This window comes from Geotrypetes seraphini, chromosome 16 (assembly GCF_902459505.1).
Source record: "Geotrypetes seraphini chromosome 16, aGeoSer1.1, whole genome shotgun sequence".
In the NCBI taxonomy this organism is placed as follows: domain Eukaryota; kingdom Metazoa; phylum Chordata; class Amphibia; order Gymnophiona; family Dermophiidae; genus Geotrypetes; species Geotrypetes seraphini.
The window spans coordinates 39636218-39659892 of record NC_047099.1 but is presented as its reverse complement, the minus strand read 5'-3'; the positions used below and the strand labels follow the sequence as shown (position 1 = coordinate 39659892).

The following is a 23675-nucleotide window of genomic DNA, read 5'->3' as shown; positions in this document are numbered from 1 at the left end:
CTGAGGAACGGAGTTCTCTGGGAGGTGTATAAGGAGAGAGAAGCGAGGAGAGATACTGAGGGGCAGCAGAATGAACACACTTGTAGGTCAGCAATAAGATAACAGCCTGTACTACTATGCTATAGCCTGCTTCAGCTCTCACTGCAGCTGGATAGTGTTGAAGTCCATTGCCTCAAACAAGTATATCCTTGCCCAGGACACTGAAATCTTCTGGCTGCCAGTCAGGCTGAAACTGGACTGAGACCACAGATCCATATGCAGAAATAGGGAGGGGGCAGCAGCTGGCACCCATTAAAGTCTTCCTGGATCACCACAGGGCTAAACAGCCTGCACTCAAGTGTCTGATAAATCATGGGTGAGCCTTGCTCCCAGGGGAATGATCCCCGAGCTCCTAATTGCTAGTGCAGGCTGGCTAGACAGGTTCCTTTATGGGTTGCCCTGCCAGCAGCAAACTGTGTCCTCTTCCAGGGCTACTGGGAAATTCTTCAGCATCTCAAGCCTCAAAAGACGGATAGAAAACCCGAACACAAGAAAAACGTCTCAGAGAAGATCAGAAAGACACCTTTCAGCTCACTTGCAGATAGGAAAAAAAAAAAACAACTGAAGAGAGGCAGTACAATCCATCGAGGAAGGAAGCAAAGCTGAAGAAAATTCCTTCTGCAACAGCTCGCAATTGGGGAAAGTTAACCCATTGTCAGGACTTGTATACCCTGTGCAACAGAAATGCAAATCTGGAAAAAAGTGTGAAAGCTTTGGGAACAATTATTCTACTAAAAATATATCCTAGATGCTTGTACAGATCAGGTGAAACATAACTGTACTAAGCTCCTTGTACTTTTTCTCCTCTTGCCCTAGCCAAGATGATTAAAACAAATGGGGGGGGGGGGGGGAAAGAAAAGAGAGAGGTTAGACTAATTTATGCCAGAGATTCCCAAACTGGGTCAGGATCCCAAATGGGATCACAAAATCCGTGTCTGGAGATGTGACCTGGATGGACTCTTCAATACTCTGCACCTCCAGGGGGGTCACACAATTTTATTTGGCTGTGATCAAGTAGGTCCCAGTCACTGCATAAAAGATTGATAAGCATTGGCTTATGCAGTCTATGGCTTCAATATAGATTAGTCAGATATTTTAGTATGCAAGGTAATTTGTGACTTTTGCTAATATGGCTAGTTGTACAGGTTAAGGAAATTGAAGAACAATTTACAAGATTTTAAAAGTGTGAGAAGTATGAAAAAACGTATGGTAATACTAATTGAATAATCCAGTATTAATTATTGCAAACTGCAGAGGTATGCAGAAACTGCTGAGGAAGGGAGAAGGGAGGGAAATGATGCATTCTTGGGATAGTTTTTGTAATTGCAAAACATACTGTCATAGCAATACAGAATATGGGCTTTGTTAAAATAACAAACTGAAGGACATCAGAATGTAGCTGAAGGAATGGGCACGTGATAGAAGGATGGGGTATGTGAATAACCATATATGGGGTATAGGTAAATGGGGTGGGGATTGGGAGAAATAAGAGTAATGAGAGAAATAAACAAGAGGCGTGGAAAATGGAAATCCAGGTGGTGATATTTGATAGGTTTTAACTTGCCAGTGCCTTAACCAAAGGGTATGTAGGCAGCAGGGACCAGAAATGTAAGGATAAATAACAGGGTAGGTCACGGAAAAGTAGCCCGCCTCCGGCGATGAACCAGCAATTTGATTGTTTTTATTCACTAAACCCACAAGTTACAACAGATGGTGAAAGTGGTCCCCGCTTCGCACATAGCCTTCCACAATCACTATTCGCTGTTCCAGGGAGAACACCATCTTTCTAGAACCACAGTCAGCTCTGTGTGCCTACTTTGTCTGTGGACACCCTGTCTTGCAAGAGAGAATAATAAATAATTTTCTGCTCCACTGTGAGTCTTTCCTATGTGTCCTGGTAAGAATATATATATATATATTATTTTTATTTTTTGTTTACAAAAAACATATATTTACTTTACACAGGTCAGGCATTACTTTGAGGTTGCAGTTTCCTTTCAAGAACACTTATCAGATTTTGTAAGCAATTTCACCATGAATGCAAATGCTCTTTGAACAAACTAAAGCAAAACATTTGACATTTTAGTGGAGACAGGGCATTAATGATATTCATAAGGAGATCTGAAAAGGAAAACAATAGTCACATTGTATAATTTAATTTCCATACAAAATTCTCCTATTCACAGAATTCAGAATACAACATACAAAGCCTCCACAAACAAGGATCGAAGTTAACTACATTATTTAAAATCTAATCAGCAGCTTGAATATATGCAAAAAATATGGTGCTCGAGTATAGCAATAATCGTCCATAAATTAGAGTCAATCTTGTTAAGGAATCATAATTCTAAAATTGTCATGAAAAAATCTTATAAATTTTAATAACCATTACTCAGAAGTGAAAAGCTAACTTAGAATTAGGGCACTCATACTCATTAGCCCATTATGCAGAAGTCTAAAGCTACCGGTAACGCAGAATTTTTTCATAACAATTTCAGAATTAGAAGAAAATCACAGTAATTGGTTAAGTCCTCTTTAGAAGCTCTAAAGCACATGATAGGTATCCTTCTTCATAGCTAACGGCCTCTTGCGCCGAGCTCCCCCTCCCTCAAGTCTCCAAAAGTTTGCTTGAGTTGAACCAGGATGGCTCAAACCTTACTTGGTTGGCAAATGCTACCAGAACAATGCTACATTTGATAAATCAGCAACAGGTAAAATGGACTACTCTTACTACCTCAGCTTGGGAAGACTTTGAAGGGCTCAAGGGTGGGAAGGAGGAATCAAAGAATAAATAGGAGAGCGGAATAATATTTTTGAAAAAGAGGGGAAGGAAAAAAATTCAGGCCTTTAGCTGCCTTTTGAAACTTTGGAGCTCATTAGAACCGGATGGGTGTTGAACAACAAGGTTTAGGTCCGATATTCCTGCATCCTTATCAACAGCTATCACTTAGGACTGACAAACCAGTTAGCTGACTAAACTTCATCTCCTTGCCTCTGAAACTCAGATTCTGAGTTGTCAAATGAAGTCACAGGATGAAACAGGTGGATAAATTTATCAGCTTTGACCAGTGTGGCACTACATGTATTATTTAAGTATATCAAGTTTCCAACAACAACAATAATACAACTTTCAAGGCTTTGATTTTGTTGCTTAGAATGAACTGCTTTGTAAAAAACAAACAATTACTGTATGAGAGATCGACAAATTCCAGGCTCAAGGTCACCCTGGTGCCTAGATTTCATATGCCTGAATTATTCCTTTTGCAGTATTACCTCAAACACTTTGGCTAAAATATACCATCTTCCATCAAGTCAGATTAGAAATGTACCATTCATCTATTTTCTATAATGCAGGACACATTTCCACTGAACTTATGTACCTGTACTAATGTGCTTCAATTTAGGAAACAAAGCACTCTTATTTCAGAAAGCTTTTGGTGCTTAATTTTGAAATAAATGAAGGCACTTTTATTTGAGAAAGCAAGCTGACTTAATTGGCACAGGACAACCGTCGAGTTTAGTCACCGTTGTTTGTTGTGCTTAAGTCTGCTGGGTTTTTATTTTTAATTATATAAGTTCTAGACTATTAAAAGTAAAACTAAGGATAGAGTGGGTTATAAATTATTAAGTAAAACTAAATATACAATACAATGGAGAACCCCCCTGACAGTCGGGTTTTCAGGATATTTATAATGAATATGCATAAACTTGATTTGCATACACTGTCTCCATTATATGCAAATTTCTTTCATGCATATTCATTGTGGATATCCTGAAAACCTGACCTGACAAGGGGGTTCTCCAGGACTGAGTTGAGAAACACTGCAATACAGTACTTAAATTCCACCATTAAACCTCTCAGCTCTATGTAGATTACAAATTTAATATAATGGATAACAAGAAGCATTCAGGAATTACATAAAAATCATTTGTATATTTCAACCTTAAACTTATCAAAGTCAAATCAGTTTAGATATTCTATGAAAAATATCACCTTGACTATCTTTCTAAATTTGAGATAATTCATAATCCATCTCACTTCCAATGGAATGCTATTCCATATAACAACCGATTGATACTGGAAAGTAGAAGTAAACATTTTCTTATATTTCACTTCTTTAACTGAAGGATAGTTTAACTTTGAACAATTCCTGCAATTAAAAGATGAATTCTTAAAGGACAAGACTACTAATTGTTGATGGTAAGAAAGTTTTTCATCTAGTATTAGCTCAAGTTTTATGGTAGTGTCCATTTTAATTGGTATTGACCTATTGAAGATAGGGGTTTTGTATGATCATGTCACGACACTATTTCAAGAAGCCCATTGGCTTCCCGTCACTCATTGGATAACATACAAAATCCTTCTCACTTTCAAAGCAAAATCTGAACATACACCAACGTTAATCGACTGACTGCTAATGCCATATTCCCCCTCAAGATCACTTTGTTCAACCCAACAAAATCTTCTTTCAGTCCCCTCGATTCATCATATATTTTATGACACCACTAGGAAAACTCTCTTTTCAGTTATGGCTCCTAGTTTATGGAACGCCCTTTCTCATTACCTTAGAAAAGAAGACAGACTGGCAAAATTCAAATTTAATCTTAAAGCATCTTTAAACAAAAATGCTATCACTACTGATTCCATCCATCACAATTTCAAGACTCAGCCCATTCTCCTCCTCCTACTGTGTCTCTCCCTGTCTTTGTTTTTTTGATAGGACAACAACTGTAACTAGTATCTCCTCCCACCCTCTTGTCTATGTCCATCGTTTGTATTTGTCTGGCCCCTGATAATTTTGTTTTTGCTCTTTTAAAAATTTATACACTTTTCCCTCCGTATTCGTGGGGGTTAGAGCCGGCCTGTGAATAGGGAAAAATCGCGAATAAGTTTTGGGGCCGGCTCTGACCCACCCCCGCCTCCCTCCTGCGTCCCCAAACCTTACTTGGTGGTCTAGCGGTGAGTTCCTGCTGTAGTCTCAAGACTACATTGGGAACTCAGGGCAGCCATTTTGATGACGGCTCTGCATGGGGCAGGAGCATAGGAAGATCGCTCCTGCCCCGGGTCACTGCTAGACTACCAGATAAGGTCCGGGGAGGTTCAGGCAACCTGCAAATAGATGAAAATTAGAAGAAACTTAGAAGCAAAAAAATCACAAATAATCGAATTCACAAATAGGAAAACCGCGAATAGCGAGGGAGAGCTGTATGTACACTGCATAGACTGGTAGACAGGCGGTATATCAAAATAAAATTAAACTTGAAACTTGAAGTAGGAAGGCACCCAAAATAAAAATCCTAATATGCTACAGAATGCTACACAAAAGAGAAGCAAAGGTATGTATTAGTTTAAGAATTACAAAACAAGAAAAATAAATACAGAGAGACAGATTCTTTTTACATAAGTTAAAAAGCACTCCAAAGATCACTACAGGAAAACTTACATGGCGATTGTTTGAAGATAAGAGAGTTTAAAAACATGTTACAGAATGTATATATTACAGTAGGCTCTCAGTTAACCGACACCCATGGGGATTGGTAGATGCAGGATAAATGTAGTTTCTTGTTGCTTGAGAGGTTACTATTAAAGATAGGCCTAACTAATACTATACCCCATACTATGCCATATCATAAACTGTTCCAGACAAACTACTGGACATGTGGTAGGCAAAGCATGGGTATACTCAGGTGTGGCTTACCAAGTTTACACTTAAATTTACATCAGAAAATGATTTTATTTTCATTTTTATTTAAAGATTTGTTTTCTGGTTGCTTGAGAGTTCTGGTTAACAGAGAGTCTACTGAATATCTATCCTCCGGTGACTAATACATATACGGCGTATTCCATTATAATATGTAAAAATGACCCAGTGCAAGATTTCAGACTGTGCACTGAAAAAAGAAAATAAGTCATCTACAATATAAAATTTGTGCTTCTAACACTAAAATGGTCAATTTTTTCTCAAAGGATGTCTTTGTCCCCATAACTTTTCTCTAGGTCATTCACAAAAATACTGGAGCATGCTGGGCAATAATCATTGTCTCTCATCACTTCTTACCTTCAAGTAGGTCTCTGGCCAGTCCTGGCTCTGCCCCAGTTGAGCGAACAAAATCTGACAGGACAGCATCCATGTCCCAGGTCATGTGATAATGAACTCCTTTCAGGTACTTGGAAACAGGTGGAACATAGATCAAAGCTTAGTCTTCAATCTAAGATTGAAACAATGTACACAGTATAAAATAATTAGCCCGACAATGCAGACTTTGGGAGGGGTAGTTATCAAGGTGCGGTAAAAGTCAGATTTTACCACACCTTAATTTACCATGGAAGTTATCAACTGGAAGGAGCTCAGTACCTCAGGTTACTGAGTCCCATGGTATATGAATAATGCTGCTTGTGATGGTGTTATTCTGCCATGCTGGGAGCAATGAGCTACAAAGTCATGGCCTGATGTTCCCAGGTCCTATTTAAAGGGGCTGATCACAGTGAAAATAAGCTGCCCCCCAATCAAAAACCTCCTCTCAAAGTTCCCCTCCCCCCACAAGAAAGAGACTCCTCCCCACTCAGAAGCTTCTTCCAAAGTCACTTAATCCCCTCATTGCCCAAGGTACACTAGATAAGAGTTGGAGCCCTCTGGGACAAATAGGGAAATATGATAAAGTACCTGAATGTAAGCCACTTAGGACATAAGTGGTATATAAATAAATTTTAAAAAGGTCTTGATGTTCCTGTGTGGTCTGCGTAGAAGTTATCTCCAGTCGTTCTTGCCTTTACCAGCACTGGGTACAAAAATGATGCCAGTAACTCCTAGTGGTAGTCTAGACTCTAGAGGTCAGGTTTCCTATAAAGGGTAAAAACCCTTAAACAGAAACTTAACTCCCTATTGATAGTACTTTGAGACTACCACTAAGGGTTGCTGGTACCATTATGAACTCAGCCCCAGCATGGGCAAGTGAGGGTCGCTCCTGCCTGGACCCCACTAGACCCCCAGGGAAACATCAAGGGGCATCTGGGGGAGGAAGGAGTCTTCAGAGGGAACTTCCAGGTGGGGCAACGTCTGCTAGAGGGGTCTTGAAGAGGAGAGCCATCAGGGTGTCTTTGGGAGGGGAGTATTTTCATTTTGGCCTGCCCTTCAAAATGTAGCCAAAGAACATCAGGCTGTGACAGTGCAGTCCAAAACTCCCAAGATGATAACCCCATGGGAAAAGCAGTAGTGATTTTAACTTTTTCAACTATAAACATGATTTCTGTGTTCTCACAAGCTGACTTATGGAATTTACATAGAAATGAGATGTTTTTGATGCATATGCATGCTTTGCATCACATTACTATCTATCCCACATTAATCTTAAAAAGCCTGCATTATGGAATCAAAACTTATATTAACCCTTTAAAACATGCATTAAGGGGCAAATAACGTGCATTATGGCTGTAATGCAACTTGATAACTACCTCCCCCCTTTTTACTGTGCAAACAGAGAAGTATCCAGTGCCAGATAATTTATTCTTCTTTCTTAAAACTCGTATTTTTCTAAATTGGGAAGTCTGTCCATCATAATGTATAATGAAGAGATTGTGAATTCTGCTCTAAAAATCCATTTTACAGGGCAAGCCAGCCTAAAATTCCAGAGGTTTTTAACCTAGAGTCTCCAAATCGATAAATTGTTTACCAAATTGTCTTAAACCTTGACTTTTCTTTTGTTAATTCTTACTGTATATCAACAGCAAAATAATTTAGCTTCCATTCACCTTGGCAAAGTCATCTTATCAGCTTCCAAAATGTAAACTATTTTCTAGCAAAAAATACATTTCAAAAGGTTATTTATTGTTTAGTATTTCTGAAAGCTTTATCCAGAAAAGCACAGTTACTTACCGTAACAGGTGTTATCCGAGGACAGCAGGCAGATATTCTCATATTTGGGCGACTTTATGACAACCCACACCGCGCATGCGCGAGTGCCTTCCCGCCCAATGTAGGCTCACGGTTCCTCAGTTCCGTAAGCAAGCTAAGAAGCCAACTAGGGGAGGTGGGAGGGATGTGAGACTATCTGCCTGCTGTCCCCAGATAACACCTTTTACAGTAAGCATATTCTCACATGTGGGACTCCATAGCTGAACATAATGGGATGGAGGGAGAGTTGGCTATTAAGAAGAAAATAAATTCTGTAATACTGCTTGGCAAAACGACCATCTCATCTGGAATAGGATTCTAGACAATAGTGAGATGTGAACGTGTGAATTGAGGACCAAGTAGCAGATATGCACATTTCATCAATGGCAGTGGAACATAAAATAAACTATTGAATCTGCCGTAGCTCGGACTTTGTGTACTGTAACACGACCCTCGAGCTACAGCCCAGCCTAAGCACAGCAGAAAGAAATACAGGCTGCTAGCCATGGGAAATAGTTTATTTGGTTACAGGCTTGCCCAATCTGTTAGGAACAACGGTGATGAACAGTTGAGGTGAAGACCTGTGTTGCTTAGTTCATTGTATGTAGTAAGCCAAGGCATGTTTAAAGTCCAAGGTGTGAAGAGCTGATTCTCCAGGATGAGCATGAGGCTTTGGGAAGAATACTAGTAGCACAATGGATTGATTGACATGAAATTCCGTGACCACTTTTGGGAGAAATTTGGAGTGGGTGTGGAGAACCACCTTATTATGATGGAATACAGTGAAAGGTGGGTCCGACACCAATGCTTGTAGTTCACTCACTGGACAGACGAGGATGAGAAGCCAGAGAATTTTGGTTGACAGGAGCGTGGAAAGCACTAATAGCACTGAGATGAATTCTGACCAAAGTAGTTTGAAGTCCAGAACTGGAAAGATGGAGAAGATAATCCAATACTGAGGATAGAGACGAAGATGGAGCATCTTGTTGGTGGAGAGCACACCACATATTTAAACGCATCCACTTCTGTTGATAACATTGCTGAGTAGAAAGTTTTCTGGAAGCAACTATAATGGCTTGTGCAGCATGAGAGAGATTAGGATCTGCTGAAATCAAGGTCGAGAGGTACCAAGGGGTGGGGCCTTAAGCATCTGAGTCAATCAGGCCTTAGGCATCTCCCTCTGTATCCAGGATACTGAGGGAGGAGCCTAAGGCCCTGATTGGCTTGACCCTGATTGCGCTCTAACACTGTACGCTGAAAAGCCATGCCGAAAGTCCAAAGCGATTTGGATCTTCTATGACTACTGGGCCCTGAGATAAAAGATCGGGTTGTACCTGCAGTCTGAGAACCTTGTCCCTCTGAAGATACACTAGGTCCATGTACCACGGCCTGTGTGGCCAATCCGGTGCTACTACTCTCCTTGGGTGGCTTGTTATTCTGTGAAGTATTTGCCTTATAATGGGCCATGGAGGAAACACATACAAGAGCACGTTCTTTGGCCACACCTGGATTATGGTGTTCAGACCTTCTTCTGAAGAACCAGTCCACATTTTTGTTCCTTGCCATAGCCATCAGATCAAAAGTTGGCTGACCCCCAACGAAAAATGATGGACTAGAATGCTGCTGCAGATACCATCCATTCTCCCAGGTCTCAGATCTGCCTGAGGAGGCAATCGGCCTGAACATTGTCTACTCCCACTACATTCACCGTGAAGATCGCCTGTGGGTGAAGCTCTCCCACTGGAATAAATGGCCTTCCTGGCTCAGCTGTGCTCTCCTGGTGCCTCCTTGGTGAATGATATACACCACTGCTGTAGCATTGTCTGACTTGGACTGCCTGTCCTTTCAGACTCTTCTCCAGCTTCTGTAATGCCAATCGAATGGCCTGAAGCTTCAATCTGTTGATTGACCACTAGCTTCAATCTGTTGATTGACCATTTTCTCTGTGAGACCAACCACCATCCCTGGACATCTTTTGCAATGGCCTCCTCAACCAAACATCCATTGTGAGAATCACCCACAAAGTTATTCTGAGGGGCATGCACCATAATAATGAGTGTGGATGGAGCCACCAACTCATACTACGTTGGGATTCCAGAGCCAATGGGAGAGTCATTTGAAGGGAGTCCTTTTATGGGGACCACAGAGACTATATCTATAGTGGCTACCATGGAGCCTAGTACTTGAAGATAGTTCCACACAGACAGAACTGGTTTGGCCATATCACATCTTACCTGGGGGATTAAAATCTGCTTGAACCTTCTACAACTGGAAGACATGTTTTGCCATACCTTTTTGTCTTATACAGATCACATCTTTCCAAAAAAGAAATATCCCTGTTTGCAAGGTTTCAGCCTGATATAAATTCAAGTGGCAGAACTACAAAAGCTCAAAAACAAGTATAAAAGTTAAAAATGAATTTCTAGCACTTTTCAAATGTTTTAAACTGATATGAACCTCATCACTTCAGCTCAAGTTTCAGTACTTGAAGTGTAGAAACCTGACAAACGAGTATTTTATATAACACAAAAATTTGAAATGAAAAGCTGCAATCATGAGTACATACCAGAACTGTCTCTCCTCAGCACCTAAGGCAGTTCAACCAATGACACAAATGGAAAACATTCACACTGTAAGCTCTGAATATAGCAAGTGAGGTAGTTTCAAAACTGGTTTAACACCAATACACTTCAAGGCTTGCGTTAGAAAGCATTTACTGCTAAAAACTTGCTCATTTTTTTTTTACTCTCATGGGACAGTTACTGTATTCCAAAAATAAAGTTTCCAAAGTTTATTTAACAATTGATATACCGCACTGGCAAAGCATCTGTGCGGTTTATATATAGTTAAAAAAAAATTAAAATTAAATAAAATCAGAAAAGAAGCAATAAAGGAAAGTTATATTTCAGGAGAAATTACAACAATACTGTTACAAACCACTGTTGATAAAGCATTCATCGTGCCCAACAGGTGTTACCATAACATGTGTTATCCAGGGACAGCAGGCAGATATTCTCACATGTGGGTAATATCATCCACAGAGCCCGGTACAGAGAGTGGTAAAGTATACTGTCACTTTAAGCTTTTAGCAAAGCTTTGAGACTACCCTTGCGCTCAACAATGGCTCACAAGGTTGTCCATTCTAAACCCAAGTGAAGAAGCCAACTAGGGGAGGTGGGTGGGTTGTGAGAAAATCTGTCTGCTGCCCCTGGTTAACACCTGTTACATTAAGTAACTGTGCTTTATCCTTAGACAAGCAAGCAGCATATTCTCACATGTGGGACCCCCTAGCTTTAGTAAATGGAAGGAGGGAGAGTTGGCCTCTAAGGAAACAAACATGTGTTGCCTCACAAGAAAATACTGTGATATGAGTAGGCGGAGGCAAGGAAAGGAAAATAAGTAAAGATTAATCAGAAGAACCACATCCTATAGCGATCAGGAAAACTGTCTTGACCATAAGATTCATGAGCGATGCCTCCTTGAGAGGTTCAAAGTTGAAGTTCTACGTTGGCAACGGCTGACTTACTGGAGGATGCAGACATAACACACTCCCTTCAGAAGTCTGGGCACATCTGGATGAAAAGAACTCTTCTGTCTGACCTTCAAACCAGGATGTCACAACTTCCTCAACTTCTCATCACTTGAAAACTACTGTCCATAGAGAGATTTATTTAAAACTTGGAACGGGAAATAATCTGAGGGAGCCAGGTCAGGACTGTAGGGTGGATGGTTCAGCTCCTGAAACCACATTCTTAGATGGCAGCCTGCGATTGTCGTGGCGTGCAGTGAACTGGCACATTGTCATGAAGTAGCAGCATGCTTGCTGTGAGTTTTCCTCATCTTTTCTCCTCGATTCCCACATAATGATCATTGTGTTGGCGTAACTCTCCCTGCTTATGGTTGTCTTGTGTGGCATACTCCAGAAGCAAAAGTCCTTCATCATTCAAGAAGACAGTTGCCATGACTTTGCCTGCAGATTTTCCTGTCTTGAACTTTTTTGGAAGGTGGGGAATGATTTGTGCTTCCACTGTACTGACTCCATTTTGGACTCAGGATCTCTGTGATAGACCCAAGTCATCTCCAGTCACCAAACAATGATAAAAATTCTCTTGGTCTTCACGAAGCATCTCCAAGTTTTCCTTGTGGCCTTCTGACATGGTCTTAACATTCTTGGAACCCATCTTGCACTAACCTTGGACATGCCCAAATTTTCATGAATTATTTTTCAAACTGTACCTGCCAAGATGCACATTTCTTTAGCTATTCAGGAAAAACTTTAATATGTCTGACAAAATTAAATTATTTCTTGCACATTTCTGTGGAAGTTGCTTCCACAGGCCGTCCAGTGTGAGTCATCTTCAATGGACTCTCTACCCCACTTAAACTGCTTGCTCCAAAATTGTACTTTGTAGGATGATGGGGCAGACTCACCATAAATTGTGGTCATGCGTTCATGGATCTTCTTTGGCTTTTTCCCTTCTATTGTGAGAAATGGTATCACTGAACGGTGCTCCAAATCTAGCAGTTCCTTACTTGATTTGCACAAGGACTCTTCAGACATCTTGTCTCTTGGAATATTAGAATTGCAATGAGCCGCAACAGTTCATGAGTAACCTTGAAACATATCACAACATGAACAGACTTGTTTCAACACGCATGCTACTTTCTTTCATACTTTCTATTATTGAATGCCCCTTGTACGTTATGACCACTAAAATAACAAGAAAAGAGGGAAATTCTGGGCCTGCTGAGTCCAAGATGTCAGATCAGACAGGCTCGCCTTCCTCGCTGTCTCCAAACTCTGTCTGGGTGGCTGAAGTGATGACGGAGATCCAGGCAGCTTTGGAGGTTACCAGAGATAAGCTGCAACGTATATTGGATAAGCTGGATAATTTAGATCAGCTGCAACGTATATTGGATAAGCTGGATAATTTAGATCAGCGTTTCACCTCTTTGGCATCAGATGTACGAGAAGCTCAACCACGCATCAGTAACGCGGAGGATGCAGTACAGTGGATTACTCAGGAGCACACTCCTGAGCTTAAGGCGAAGATAGAGGACTTGGAAAATAGGTCGTTTGTGGCAGCAGTTTGGAGCTTTGGGGATGTTGCACCTTAAGGAGCAATTGCTGGTGGCCCAATGGGAGTTAAATGAGCTTTTACATCAAGGGGCTCTTAAAGCCTCGGCTTATTATAAATTTCACTTATACCGGATCTCAGGCTCTATAATCAAGCTTATATATTATGCCATATCCACAACTGGGTGTTGGACACGGATCTCTTTATTGATGTAACTTTTGAGAAAGACTATTTTTACCCTTTCCACTTGCTGTACCTTTTGCATGCCCAACTTAAAGATGTCTCTTAGCCCGCCCGAGATAGTGTGTTGTTCCGTCCCCTTTGGGTAGTGTGAAATCAGGTTCTTTCCTATTGGGGGCAGGATCCGATGTTCATGCCATTGTTGGGTAATGCTACTTTTCCACCTGGGCTAACGCCTTCTATATTTAGTCGGTGGCGGAGTAGGGGTATTTTCCAATTATGTCATATTTTGTCAGAGGGGGCAACCTTACTCTGAATATTTGCTTGCTAGAGGGATTCCAGTTTTGGGGGTGCACTATGCTTATCAACAAATTCAGCATTATGTGGGGTCCCTCTCGGTAGGTTCTCTCTCCTGGGAATTTGGGGTCATTTTGAGGAATTTCTAGAGGCATCCACGAAAACCGGAATATTGGTTTCCTATTTTCATAAGGGCTTACTTCAGTTACAACCTCCTGGGAATTTCTCTGGGGTAATTCAGCATTGGCAGATGATCTCAATTGAAAATTAACACTACCTGTACTAATGAGGGCACTTAAGGGTGTACCAGGGGTGGTGGGAAGTGCAGAACTGCAAGAATGTCTTTACATACTATGTTGAGCGCTTATGTCCCTCAGAGCCAGGTTTATCATATGGGGTGTACAGACACAGAGCTCTGTATAAAATGTCATGAAGCAGTGATTTGTGTTTTCTGGAATGTTTACTTGGGTTGCCTATTATATCTTTGTGGGATGGGAGGGGGGAGTGGGGTCGACGGGCAGAGTGATCCTGTACAAGTGGGGGGTTTGGGGACGGGATGGGTATGGATTCTTGTTACAGAATTTATTGTGTTGGTTGGATGTTGTATTTTTCCTTGATTGCAATAAAAAGATTCTTAAATAAAAAGCTGCTCTCTCTGCCCCACTGAGCTGCAGGACTCTCCGAAGCTGCTGGCAGCTTTTAGGGCTTCCCCTGCCTGCTCAGGCCATACCAGCTGAGCTAACAGGGGAAGCCCTGAAGCAACTTCAAGGAATCCTGCAGCTCAGTGGGGCAGGGAGAGCAGCTAGCCTTACAGGAGGGAGGAGCTGTTCCTAGTGACTGCTCTTCTGAGCAAGTGCCAAGCACAGTTCCTCTCCCTCTTTAACGGCGATTCTCTGCACGATTAGCATGAATATAATTTTCATGCTATTGGGCTGAGCATCGCTAGTAAAGAAAAGAAATAATCACTCCCACCACAGTATTTTTTACCATGGTGTCTGGAGCTTTGTGCACCTGATACAGGCAGGAACCTTAATTTTTGCTCCACAGTTAATGAACTGAAATGTAAATCTTAAAAAATAACCTTTCCATTCACTGAAGCTGCTTCTTTTTTTATTATTATTATTATTATTTCATCTGTGCAAACATGCATCCCCGCAGAAATAAACTAATCCTTCCTTGTTCTGCCAAGCCTAAAAATGGATTTTGGCTCCTGTCTGCAACAGCCACACCTTAGCCAAAACTGAATTGAGCTGTCTGTTCCTATTGCTTCTATCCAAAATCACAGCATGGAGACATTACAGGGATAACATATCATTACTAGAAAGAATCAGCAAATTTACAATAAAGAACAGAAAAGGGAAACACACAAAATTTATGAAATCCAAGTACAAACAAAAAGCTTCTGAATTGTACTTTATTTATCATCAAGATGTTATATAAGTCAATCTGGTAACCCAAATACTGACAAATTACTATGGATCCGATTTAAAATAAAATGGGAATACACTTATCCCGATAAAATCGTATAACCGAAAAAGCCCAAAATACTTTTATTTTGTGAAATGCGCAATATTTTATTACATCAAACATATTTTTAAAAAAACACAAAAAACACCCAACATTTTAACAAAGCAACATTTTTAAATCATTCACAACTCTATACTTATATACTGAGAATTGACAGCATCCCTATTGCCCTTCTTCCCCTCACTTTTTTATTGCAACTTATGAAACAAAGCCTTTATAATAATCTAAAATCTGCATTCCCAAATGCTTTTTAGAAAGGGAAGCTCAACAGCATGAAGTAGAAAATAACAGGAGTCACTAACATGTACAAATGGCCTCAGTGCAGGCTCTGTCTATTCATCCTCCCCTGAATACAAATCTCTTACTAAAAATAAAGGGTAAAGGGGATGGGACTTGATATACCACTTTTTCTGTGTGGTTACAATCAAAGTTATTTACATATTTTAAACAGGTACTTATTTCGTACCTGGGGCAATAAAGTGTTAAGTGCCTTAACCAGGGTCACAATGAGCTGCTGTGGGGATCATAGAGTGCTAACCTTAGAGTTCTAATCACTAGGCCACACCTCCTGCCATAAGACTACAGGAAGATTAAAATTTTCAATAGCAATTAATTGTGCTGTGTGTGAGCAACTAATCACAATTAGTAAGAGATTTTTGAAGAAAATTTGTAGTTTCTCTCTCTCTTTTACCTACTAACTAATCTCCTATTTCATTCATCTGTACTCAGTCTCCCAACCCTCACCAACCTCAGCTCCATCCTGATTTTTCTTTTCTCGTGTCCATGCCAATGTGTCTCCCTTTTTTTTTTCCCTTCCACTCACCCCTCACATCCAGTTTGTCTCTCCCTTCCTCTGTGCATCCAGTCTCCCCCCCTTCACTTCCTCAATCCCCTCATTGGATCTCTCTCTCTCCTTGCACTCCAATACAACACCTCTCTCCCTCCTTGCTCAGACTCCCCCCAATGCAACAACTCTCTTCCTCCTTGTCCCCAACCCAATATAGCACCTCTCTCCCTCCTTCCCCAGCTCTAGTTAAAAAAACCAATATTTGTTGAATCTTAAGTCTACAATACCTAAAACAGAAAAAAGCAATATTTAATACTCTGCAAATGATGCATAATTTCTCCAAATTATATAGTCTGTAACAAAGACACAGATGAGTCAAGACCCATCCCACTTACATCAAAACTGAGCAAGGCTTTAAAGTTTCATAATGAAACAACCTTCTATTAACATAAAAAAGAACATTACTCCCTTGTCAAGTATGCTTAAGGCCTAAGTCAGCAAAAATGTCAAAATAAGCCAGTATTAGAGTTGGAAATTAATACAAAACAATCATATTCCACATATACTGAAAGGTTCAATGTAGATTACATTAAAATCATCCACACATTCAACAGAGAATATTTAAAAAACAATAATGTTTCACAATTACTCAACATACTCTGTAAAAAGATATGCCTTTAAAATTTTTTGAAATAAAAAAAAAATATAAGATTTGATCTGCTGCATTCCTAAAGAAATTTAATTCCAAATATGCATTATTTGATAAGACAAAGAGGAGTAAAATACCTTTTGGATAGAAACATTCTTGGACCGGAAGGAATAAACATATACAAATTTCAGCCAGACTTACAGGAAGTGTCATTACAAAAAAAAAAAAATAGTGTTTCTATAAAAAGGTGTTAACCCATAAATACTCTTGTATACCAAAATAGCTACTTTAAATTGTAGCCATGCTTGAATCAGTAGCCAATGCAGAGAATGTAAAAGAAGTGGCTCTAAGAATGACGGACTGAAAAAAAATCAGTTTTACGGCAACATTTTTTATACTTTGCAATTTTTTCAGCAACAGATTAGATGTACCAACATAGAGCACAGTTAATTACCATAACAGGTGTAATCCGGGGACAGGTGTATATTCTCACATATGGGCGATATCATCCATGGAACCGGTACGGAGTTTGACAAGTGAACTGTCACTTTAAGTTGAAAAACTTTGCAACTGCCTACACTGCGCATGTGCCTTCCTGCCCGACGCTAGCACAAGTCCCTCAGTTCTGTAAGCAAACTAAGCCGCCAACCAGGAGAGGTGAGTGGGTTGTGAGAATATCTGCCTGCTATCCCCAGATAACACCTGTTACGGGAAGTAACTGTGCTTTATCCTAGGACAAGCAGGCTGTATATTCTCACATATGGGACTCCCTAGCTTACTGTAATGGAATAGAAAGAGAGTTGGCCAGCTAAGAGAATAAAAATGATAATATTGCATTGCCAAAGTAACCATCGCATCTGGAAAGAATTCCAGAGAATAGAATGAGATGAATGTGTGAACTGAGAACCAAGTAGCTGCTTTGTAGATGTTAGCAATGTAAATTTGGAACTTAGAAAGCAACTAAAGCTGCATAGCCCGAATCCTGTTGTTGTTGTTACAAGATCTCCGAATTGCATCCCATCCCAAGCATAGCAAAAAGAAATACAGGTGGAAATAGTTCCGTGGCGGACCAGTTCAACTTGTTAGTATGAAAAGAGGTGAGCAGTTGAAACAATGCTCCATATGACTGAGACCTTTGTAAGCAACAAGCTTAGGCCCGTTTACAGTAGAAGAACTGACCGGCAGAATGAGAAATAGATGTCAGAAAGAGAAACTGGTGATAAAATGAAATGATGGAAATGAAAATCCAAGACTACCTCCGTAAAAATGTGGAGAAACACCTTATCATGGTCAAAAAAACTGTAAAAGGTGTGTCTAATACCAAGGTGTGAGAAACTGTCACAGAAGTCAGTCAGAAGTGCTGGAGATGAAAAGAAAATTCCACTTCCTAAGAGAGGAAGTTAAGAAGAGCATAGGCCATTTGGTTGAAATTGGAGAGAACCACAGTAAAATTCCAAACCAGTAGAGGAGGTTTGAGAAATGATCTAATGTTGACAAGTGCTTTCATAAACTGTGTTCTAAAAGATGAATAGTCAGAACTTTTAACAGTAAAATAAACATGGAAACCACTGAAACCGTGAGGTGAAGTCTGACCCCGTGAGGTGAAGTCTGAGTTTAAACAATGAGTTGGATAAGCTGAAAAAATAGTCCAACACTGAAGATATGGTGGATGATAAAGCATCTTGATGATGAATACCATACTACCCTGAAAACCATATTTTGTTGGAAACATTGCCATAAAGAAGGAATTCCTGGAGAGATCCCAAAAGATTATGAAAAGAGAAGATCAGCGTCAGATGAGGTCATCCCAAACAGAAGTGTCAGATAAGACAACTGTAGAATGGAATGTAGAAGAAACTGATTCTGCATGAGAAGAGAGGGTAAGATCTAGAAGGATATTGGATCCTTAACATAGTGTCTGCAACAGGACTATCTGAGGAGTCTCAGAAAGAGAAAAATGCGACGCAAAACCAAGCAAGTGAGCAACCACTCGTGTTGCCGAAGAAATCAGCTGAGATTGTCGACAAGAGTATTTGTTGCTTGTTGAACATAGATAAGGTTTAGAAATATGTTTCAAGCAATCAAGTAGTTCCAAATCTTCTTAGCCTTCTGACAGAAAAATAGAAAAACTGATACTGTCATGCTTGATTATGCAGCAAGTTGATTGATCATGCATAGCAAGAGGAGTACATTAAATATGCTATGATGAAAAGACTTGAGTATTGCTTAAGTCTCAACACATGTATATAAATGTCTTCTTCCCTTAGAACAGGCTCATGTGTGTTAATACTCTTCAGGTGAGGTTTGCAAGAATACTTGGAGGAGTGGTCAGAAATGGCTGATCTGGAGGCATCTGAAGCAGCAGCTGTTTGGAAAGATTGGAAGAAGTCAACCCCACTGAAGAAAGTAACAGCGATGAAAGTGGCTGTGAAAAAATGAACAAAAACTGGAGACCATGTAGACACACCAGAGACTATTGGGCAGTTCAAAAATGAACAAAAACTGAAGACCAGTTCAAAAATGAAATCTTGTGAAAAAAGTAATATGGATTGAAGCCATGTGATCCAAGAGTACCATCACGAAATAGACAGAAGATAAAAGACTTGACTGGAAAGTTGAAATAGGTGGTCCTGTTTTTCCTGAAGTAGGAAGGCCCCCGAGTATAATTATGTCGAGCAGGGCTGTTATGAATTGCAGTGGTTGAGAGGATTAAAGCTGAGATGTCAAAAAGCTAACTGCAAACTTGAATATCTAAGAGCATCCTTGAGGAGAGGCATCCTATAGTAGCTAATCATTGGGACAAGAGAGAAAATAGCTTGGCACTAAAGTTGCTGCCATCAGAACGCCATTCTGATGAAGCTTCCTAGAGGAGGTCAGGCTGAAGGACCTGGTGGTTCATCTACCAATGCAGTTGTAGGACCCAAAGATTAAGTGAACAAAGGACCTCTGAAGCTAACAGATAGGTTGAAGAAGAGGCAGAGATAAATCTAGTGTGCTCGTCTGAGGCAAATGAAAAAGGACTGAGCCATATTAGGAGGAGCTGCTATGTGAATTTCCTGAGGCTGCTGCTAGATTTTCTGGTTTGCAGCAAGAGCCTAGTCTTGCCTGTGACTCAAATACAAAGGAAACTGTTATTCAAGTATTCCAACTCCTATATTGAAATGTAATGTGGCCATCTTGAGAGAGAGAGAGACTCCCAGCAACTAGGCGTCTCAGAGCTCACAACATAGTAGATGCTATAGATAAGCAGCAGAGGTTGACCTTAATATGCAAATTCCAGTCTATGAAATTTGATACTATAGAAAGCTGCTCTGGAGAAATATACTGGTTAGAGACAGATAATTTCCTTATGAGTTATTATTCCAAACATGTAGGAACTCAGTAAATGAGTCAGTAAGAGCTTTAAACTTAAAAGCAGAACTGAGCTGAGCTCATCATATATCCAGGAAAGAAAAGATCTGGTCCTGGGAAGCAGTTCTAAAGGAATGCTGGAAGAGTCGGGCATAGAGTAAAGCCAAAGGATAGCCTGAATGAAAGTTAAAAAGTCCAGTCTTTGAGTAGAAATAGGATGATCTCGGTATTGATCCAATGAATACCATGATGAGGATCGATGAGTATCAAGTTTTATTAAAATTTTGATGTATCGCAATATCATTAATTCAAAGCGATTTACAATTTAAAACAGGGTCTTAATTATAACTAAAACCAATTCAAACGGACCTGACGTACCAATACATAAGGGAAGTAGGGAGAACTACAATAAGTATAGTAAAGGATACATACAAGGAAAATATCTCTTATTCACTTAAACACAGTCAAGAAAAAGAACCAGAAGGTCGATGGGAAGTGCTCAGAAGATCCATGAGTAGTAAGAAGCTGTGATGGATAGCTAATCCCGGTACTTAGAGGCCTTGTAGTGAAAATCACAGTGGGCTGTAGGACTCATGTAGGCTTGTCCAAAACATGTACTGGTACCAGTAACAAATATTTGGTACCATCGGTGCAAAAGGTTGTCTCGATGCATATAGAAAACTGAAGAAGCAGTGGAGTCAAGTGGTCTGCAATAACTGGATGATGTTGAGACCTACAGCACCTTGAAGTATGCACCAGTACTAATGGCTGAACAGGTGGTACTCTCAGTGTAGCAGGTTGACTCGGAGTGGATGATTGTCAATAAGGATACATACCAGAGAAAAGTCAACCTGAGAAGCTGGAGCGCAATGGCATCGATGTATGGTCTGCATGAAGACTCAATGCTGGTAAGACCTTTGATACCTTGAAGTATGCAGCTAAAGTCCTAAAGGCTCCACAGCCGGTACCATCGGTGCAGCAGGTTGTCCCAGAATGGTTGACCTCAATGCACACTATGAAGGAGAAACAACCTGTAAAGCTGGGGAGCAGCGACGTTGATAAGCGGTCTGCACTGAATGACTCGATGCTATAGAGACCTGTGACACTTACTAAAAAGATGAAGTATGCACCAGTACTATACCATCGATGCAGCAAGTTGTCCTGGAATGGTTGACCTCAATGCACACCATGAAGGAGAGACAACCTGCAAAGCCAGGGAGCAACGGCATCGATATGCTGTCTGCATCAACTGACTTGATGCTATAGAGACCTGAATTATGCACCAGTAGTATAAGTTCAACAGGTGGTACCATCGATGCAGCAGTATGGGTGACCTCAATGAGGATGCACACCATGAAAGAGAGACAACCTGTGAAGCTAGGGAGTGATTGCATCATTGTTTGGTCTGCATCGAGTGACTCAATGCTGTAGAGACCTGCGACACTTGTTAGGAAGCGGATGGCCTCTTAACTAGCTTCTTTGATGCCAGAATGTCCCACGATGCCAATGCTGATGTCGATGCTTTTGATGTCAAAGGCTGCAAAGACCTGGCGCCGTCCATGTTCGCACCGAAGAACTGTTCTTGACAGAAAAAAATGGGCACAGAAGAAATTATTTTAAAGAAGTAAATTAAAGAGTTGTTACAGAAGAAAGCCACCAGCAACAAAAGGTCAGCAACAAAAAACTATAACTACCACTGCACAAACCGTTACCATGGACAGAAGAGGTCTTTGACAGAAAAATTTTTATACTGGGTTTTTTTTTTTTTAGAAAACCCATAAAAAATAAAACAGAATTACTAAACTTGAAAGAAAAAAAAAAGCATAGAATAGAAAATAAAAGACACGAAGCAGGAAGGTAACAAAAAACTGAACGGAGTTTAATGAAAACAAACTTCTTCGCTCCGCAGAAAACTAAGAACTGAGGGGCTTGTGCTGGCGTCTGGCGGGAAGACACTCGCACATGTGCGGTGCAGGTAGTCACAAAGTTTTTCAACTTAAAGTGACAGTTCACTTGTCAACTGCCCATATTGAGCTCCTTGGATGACACTGATATATGAGAATATGCTGCCTGCTTTTCCCAGGATAATAGATTACAGTAATCAAGCTGGGAAATAAGTGAACGCTGGATTACCAGTTGAAAGGATTGACCACATAGGAAGTTTCTAATTATATGCAATTTCGTCACTAAGGGCCCCTTTTACAAAGCTACGGTAGCAGTGCTGCCACAGTAAATGTGCCAAAGTACACTCAATTCTTATGGGCTTAATTACATTTACCGCAACTTTGTAAAAGGAGCCCTAATCTTGATTAAAGATGAAATTTGTGCTGCCAGTGTCAAAAGACTATTTATACTGTAAAAACTCACAATTTAAATTGTGAACCACCAAATTATATAAAAGAATCATTCCATATATGGTTAACTGGCCAATCATCAAGAATTTAATTTTTTTTCTTTGTCAAATTTTTCCCTGTCCCCGCAAGTTCTTTTCCTATCCTTGCTCTATTCCTCCAAGTTCCATCCTCATCTGCACAAGCCTCAAACACATTAAAATCATAACGAGGCTTATGCGGTTAAGGTGGCGCTTATAGGAATGGGGCAGGGACAGTGATGACAAAACTCAGGGATGGGACAGGGAAATTGAGTTCCTGTGGGAACAAATTTGTCTCCGTGTCATGCTCTAATAGATGGCACCAGAAGCAAAATGTTAATATCATCAGCATATATGAATATACTGTAGCCCTCTGCAGTTAAATAATATCCTAAGGAACTCATTAACAGTTCCTAATTCTTTTTATTTATTCATCTTCCTAAGCTGAATTTATTATAACGTGTGTTTACATGTATTTTGTATCTATAACCAAAGCTAATCTAAGTTTTTCTGCACCTGTTGCACCAGCAATGAAAACAAGTTATGATGTCATTATCAAATGTTAAAATTCTTATTCCAGTTGGTCAGACTATGACCAGAATAAAGAAACAAAACTTGCACAAACCCAGAGAACAGATCAGACCATTTGCTGTCCTGTAGGGAAAAACCCACCAGGTTTGTTATTAAAATTCTATATTTTGGTTTTGTTTGTATTTTTTTAGTCCTTTGTTTTATTGTAGAATTTGTGACTCCCGATGCAGGCAAGTGTCCGCCGAAACACAATTATGTTGATTCTTGATTTGATTAAACTTTTAATTGAATGAAAGTCTCAATTTGTTCAAACTTTTACATTGGCTAAGACATTGAAGGCTAGATGCACTTAATTGTCCGATCATCTAACGATCGTCGCTCAACCCGTTTAATGACCAATCGTATATGCCATCCCAATGCCCAAAACGGCTCACCATGTGATTTTCCATGCAGTCCTACATCCTCCGATTCTGGCATGCAAATGAGGTTATTAATATTAAAGCCAGGCATCCAATTGATACCCTAAACTTGCATGCCAAAATCGGGTCAGTAAGACTGACACGGAAAAGCCAACAGTCTACCTGTCGGTAACTGTGTTACTGATAGGAAAAAAAAAATGAAAAGCACAGGCAATGTAAAATGTTGGAATTTTCTGTTAAGCCAATACCTGTATGTTTGCTTTAGAGCTCTCTTCACCATTTTCTGATTCCTTTCTCTTGTTGGACTTATTGTGGTCTAAGGAAGATATTTATTTTTGCTACTTATGTTTAAATATACCTCATTTTGACTTTTCTTTTTGTATTTCTTTTGCAAGAGTTATCTTGTACATTATTTGTAAATTCAATAAATAAATAATAATAAAAAAATAACCACTGAAATGCAATATTTTGGTTCTATTTAAAAATCACTACTATAAAATACACCAGTGAATCTGAGCTAGCTTTGACACTACTATTCTTGAAAATACAAAGAT

The 23675-nt window shown here is 40.0% G+C and overlaps 1 protein-coding gene across 5 annotated transcripts in view; it reads right to left on the bottom strand.

Moving 5' to 3' along the window:
• OTUD7B (OTU deubiquitinase 7B) overlaps positions 1-23675 on the bottom strand; it is a 73348-nt gene that overhangs the window by 41142 nt on the left and 8531 nt on the right. For 3 of the 5 annotated variants that reach the window (XM_033924614.1, XM_033924612.1, XM_033924610.1), the window contains exon 2: positions 6099-6249. The exons of 1 other annotated variant lie outside the window; for it this stretch is intronic. In XM_033924614.1, coding sequence (XP_033780505.1) covers positions 6099-6183 — 85 coding nt within the window. In that variant the 5' untranslated portion in view covers positions 6184-6249. The remainder of the gene's footprint in view (positions 1-6098; positions 6250-23675) is intronic. One more of the 5 variants, XM_033924611.1, reaches the window with a different exon arrangement.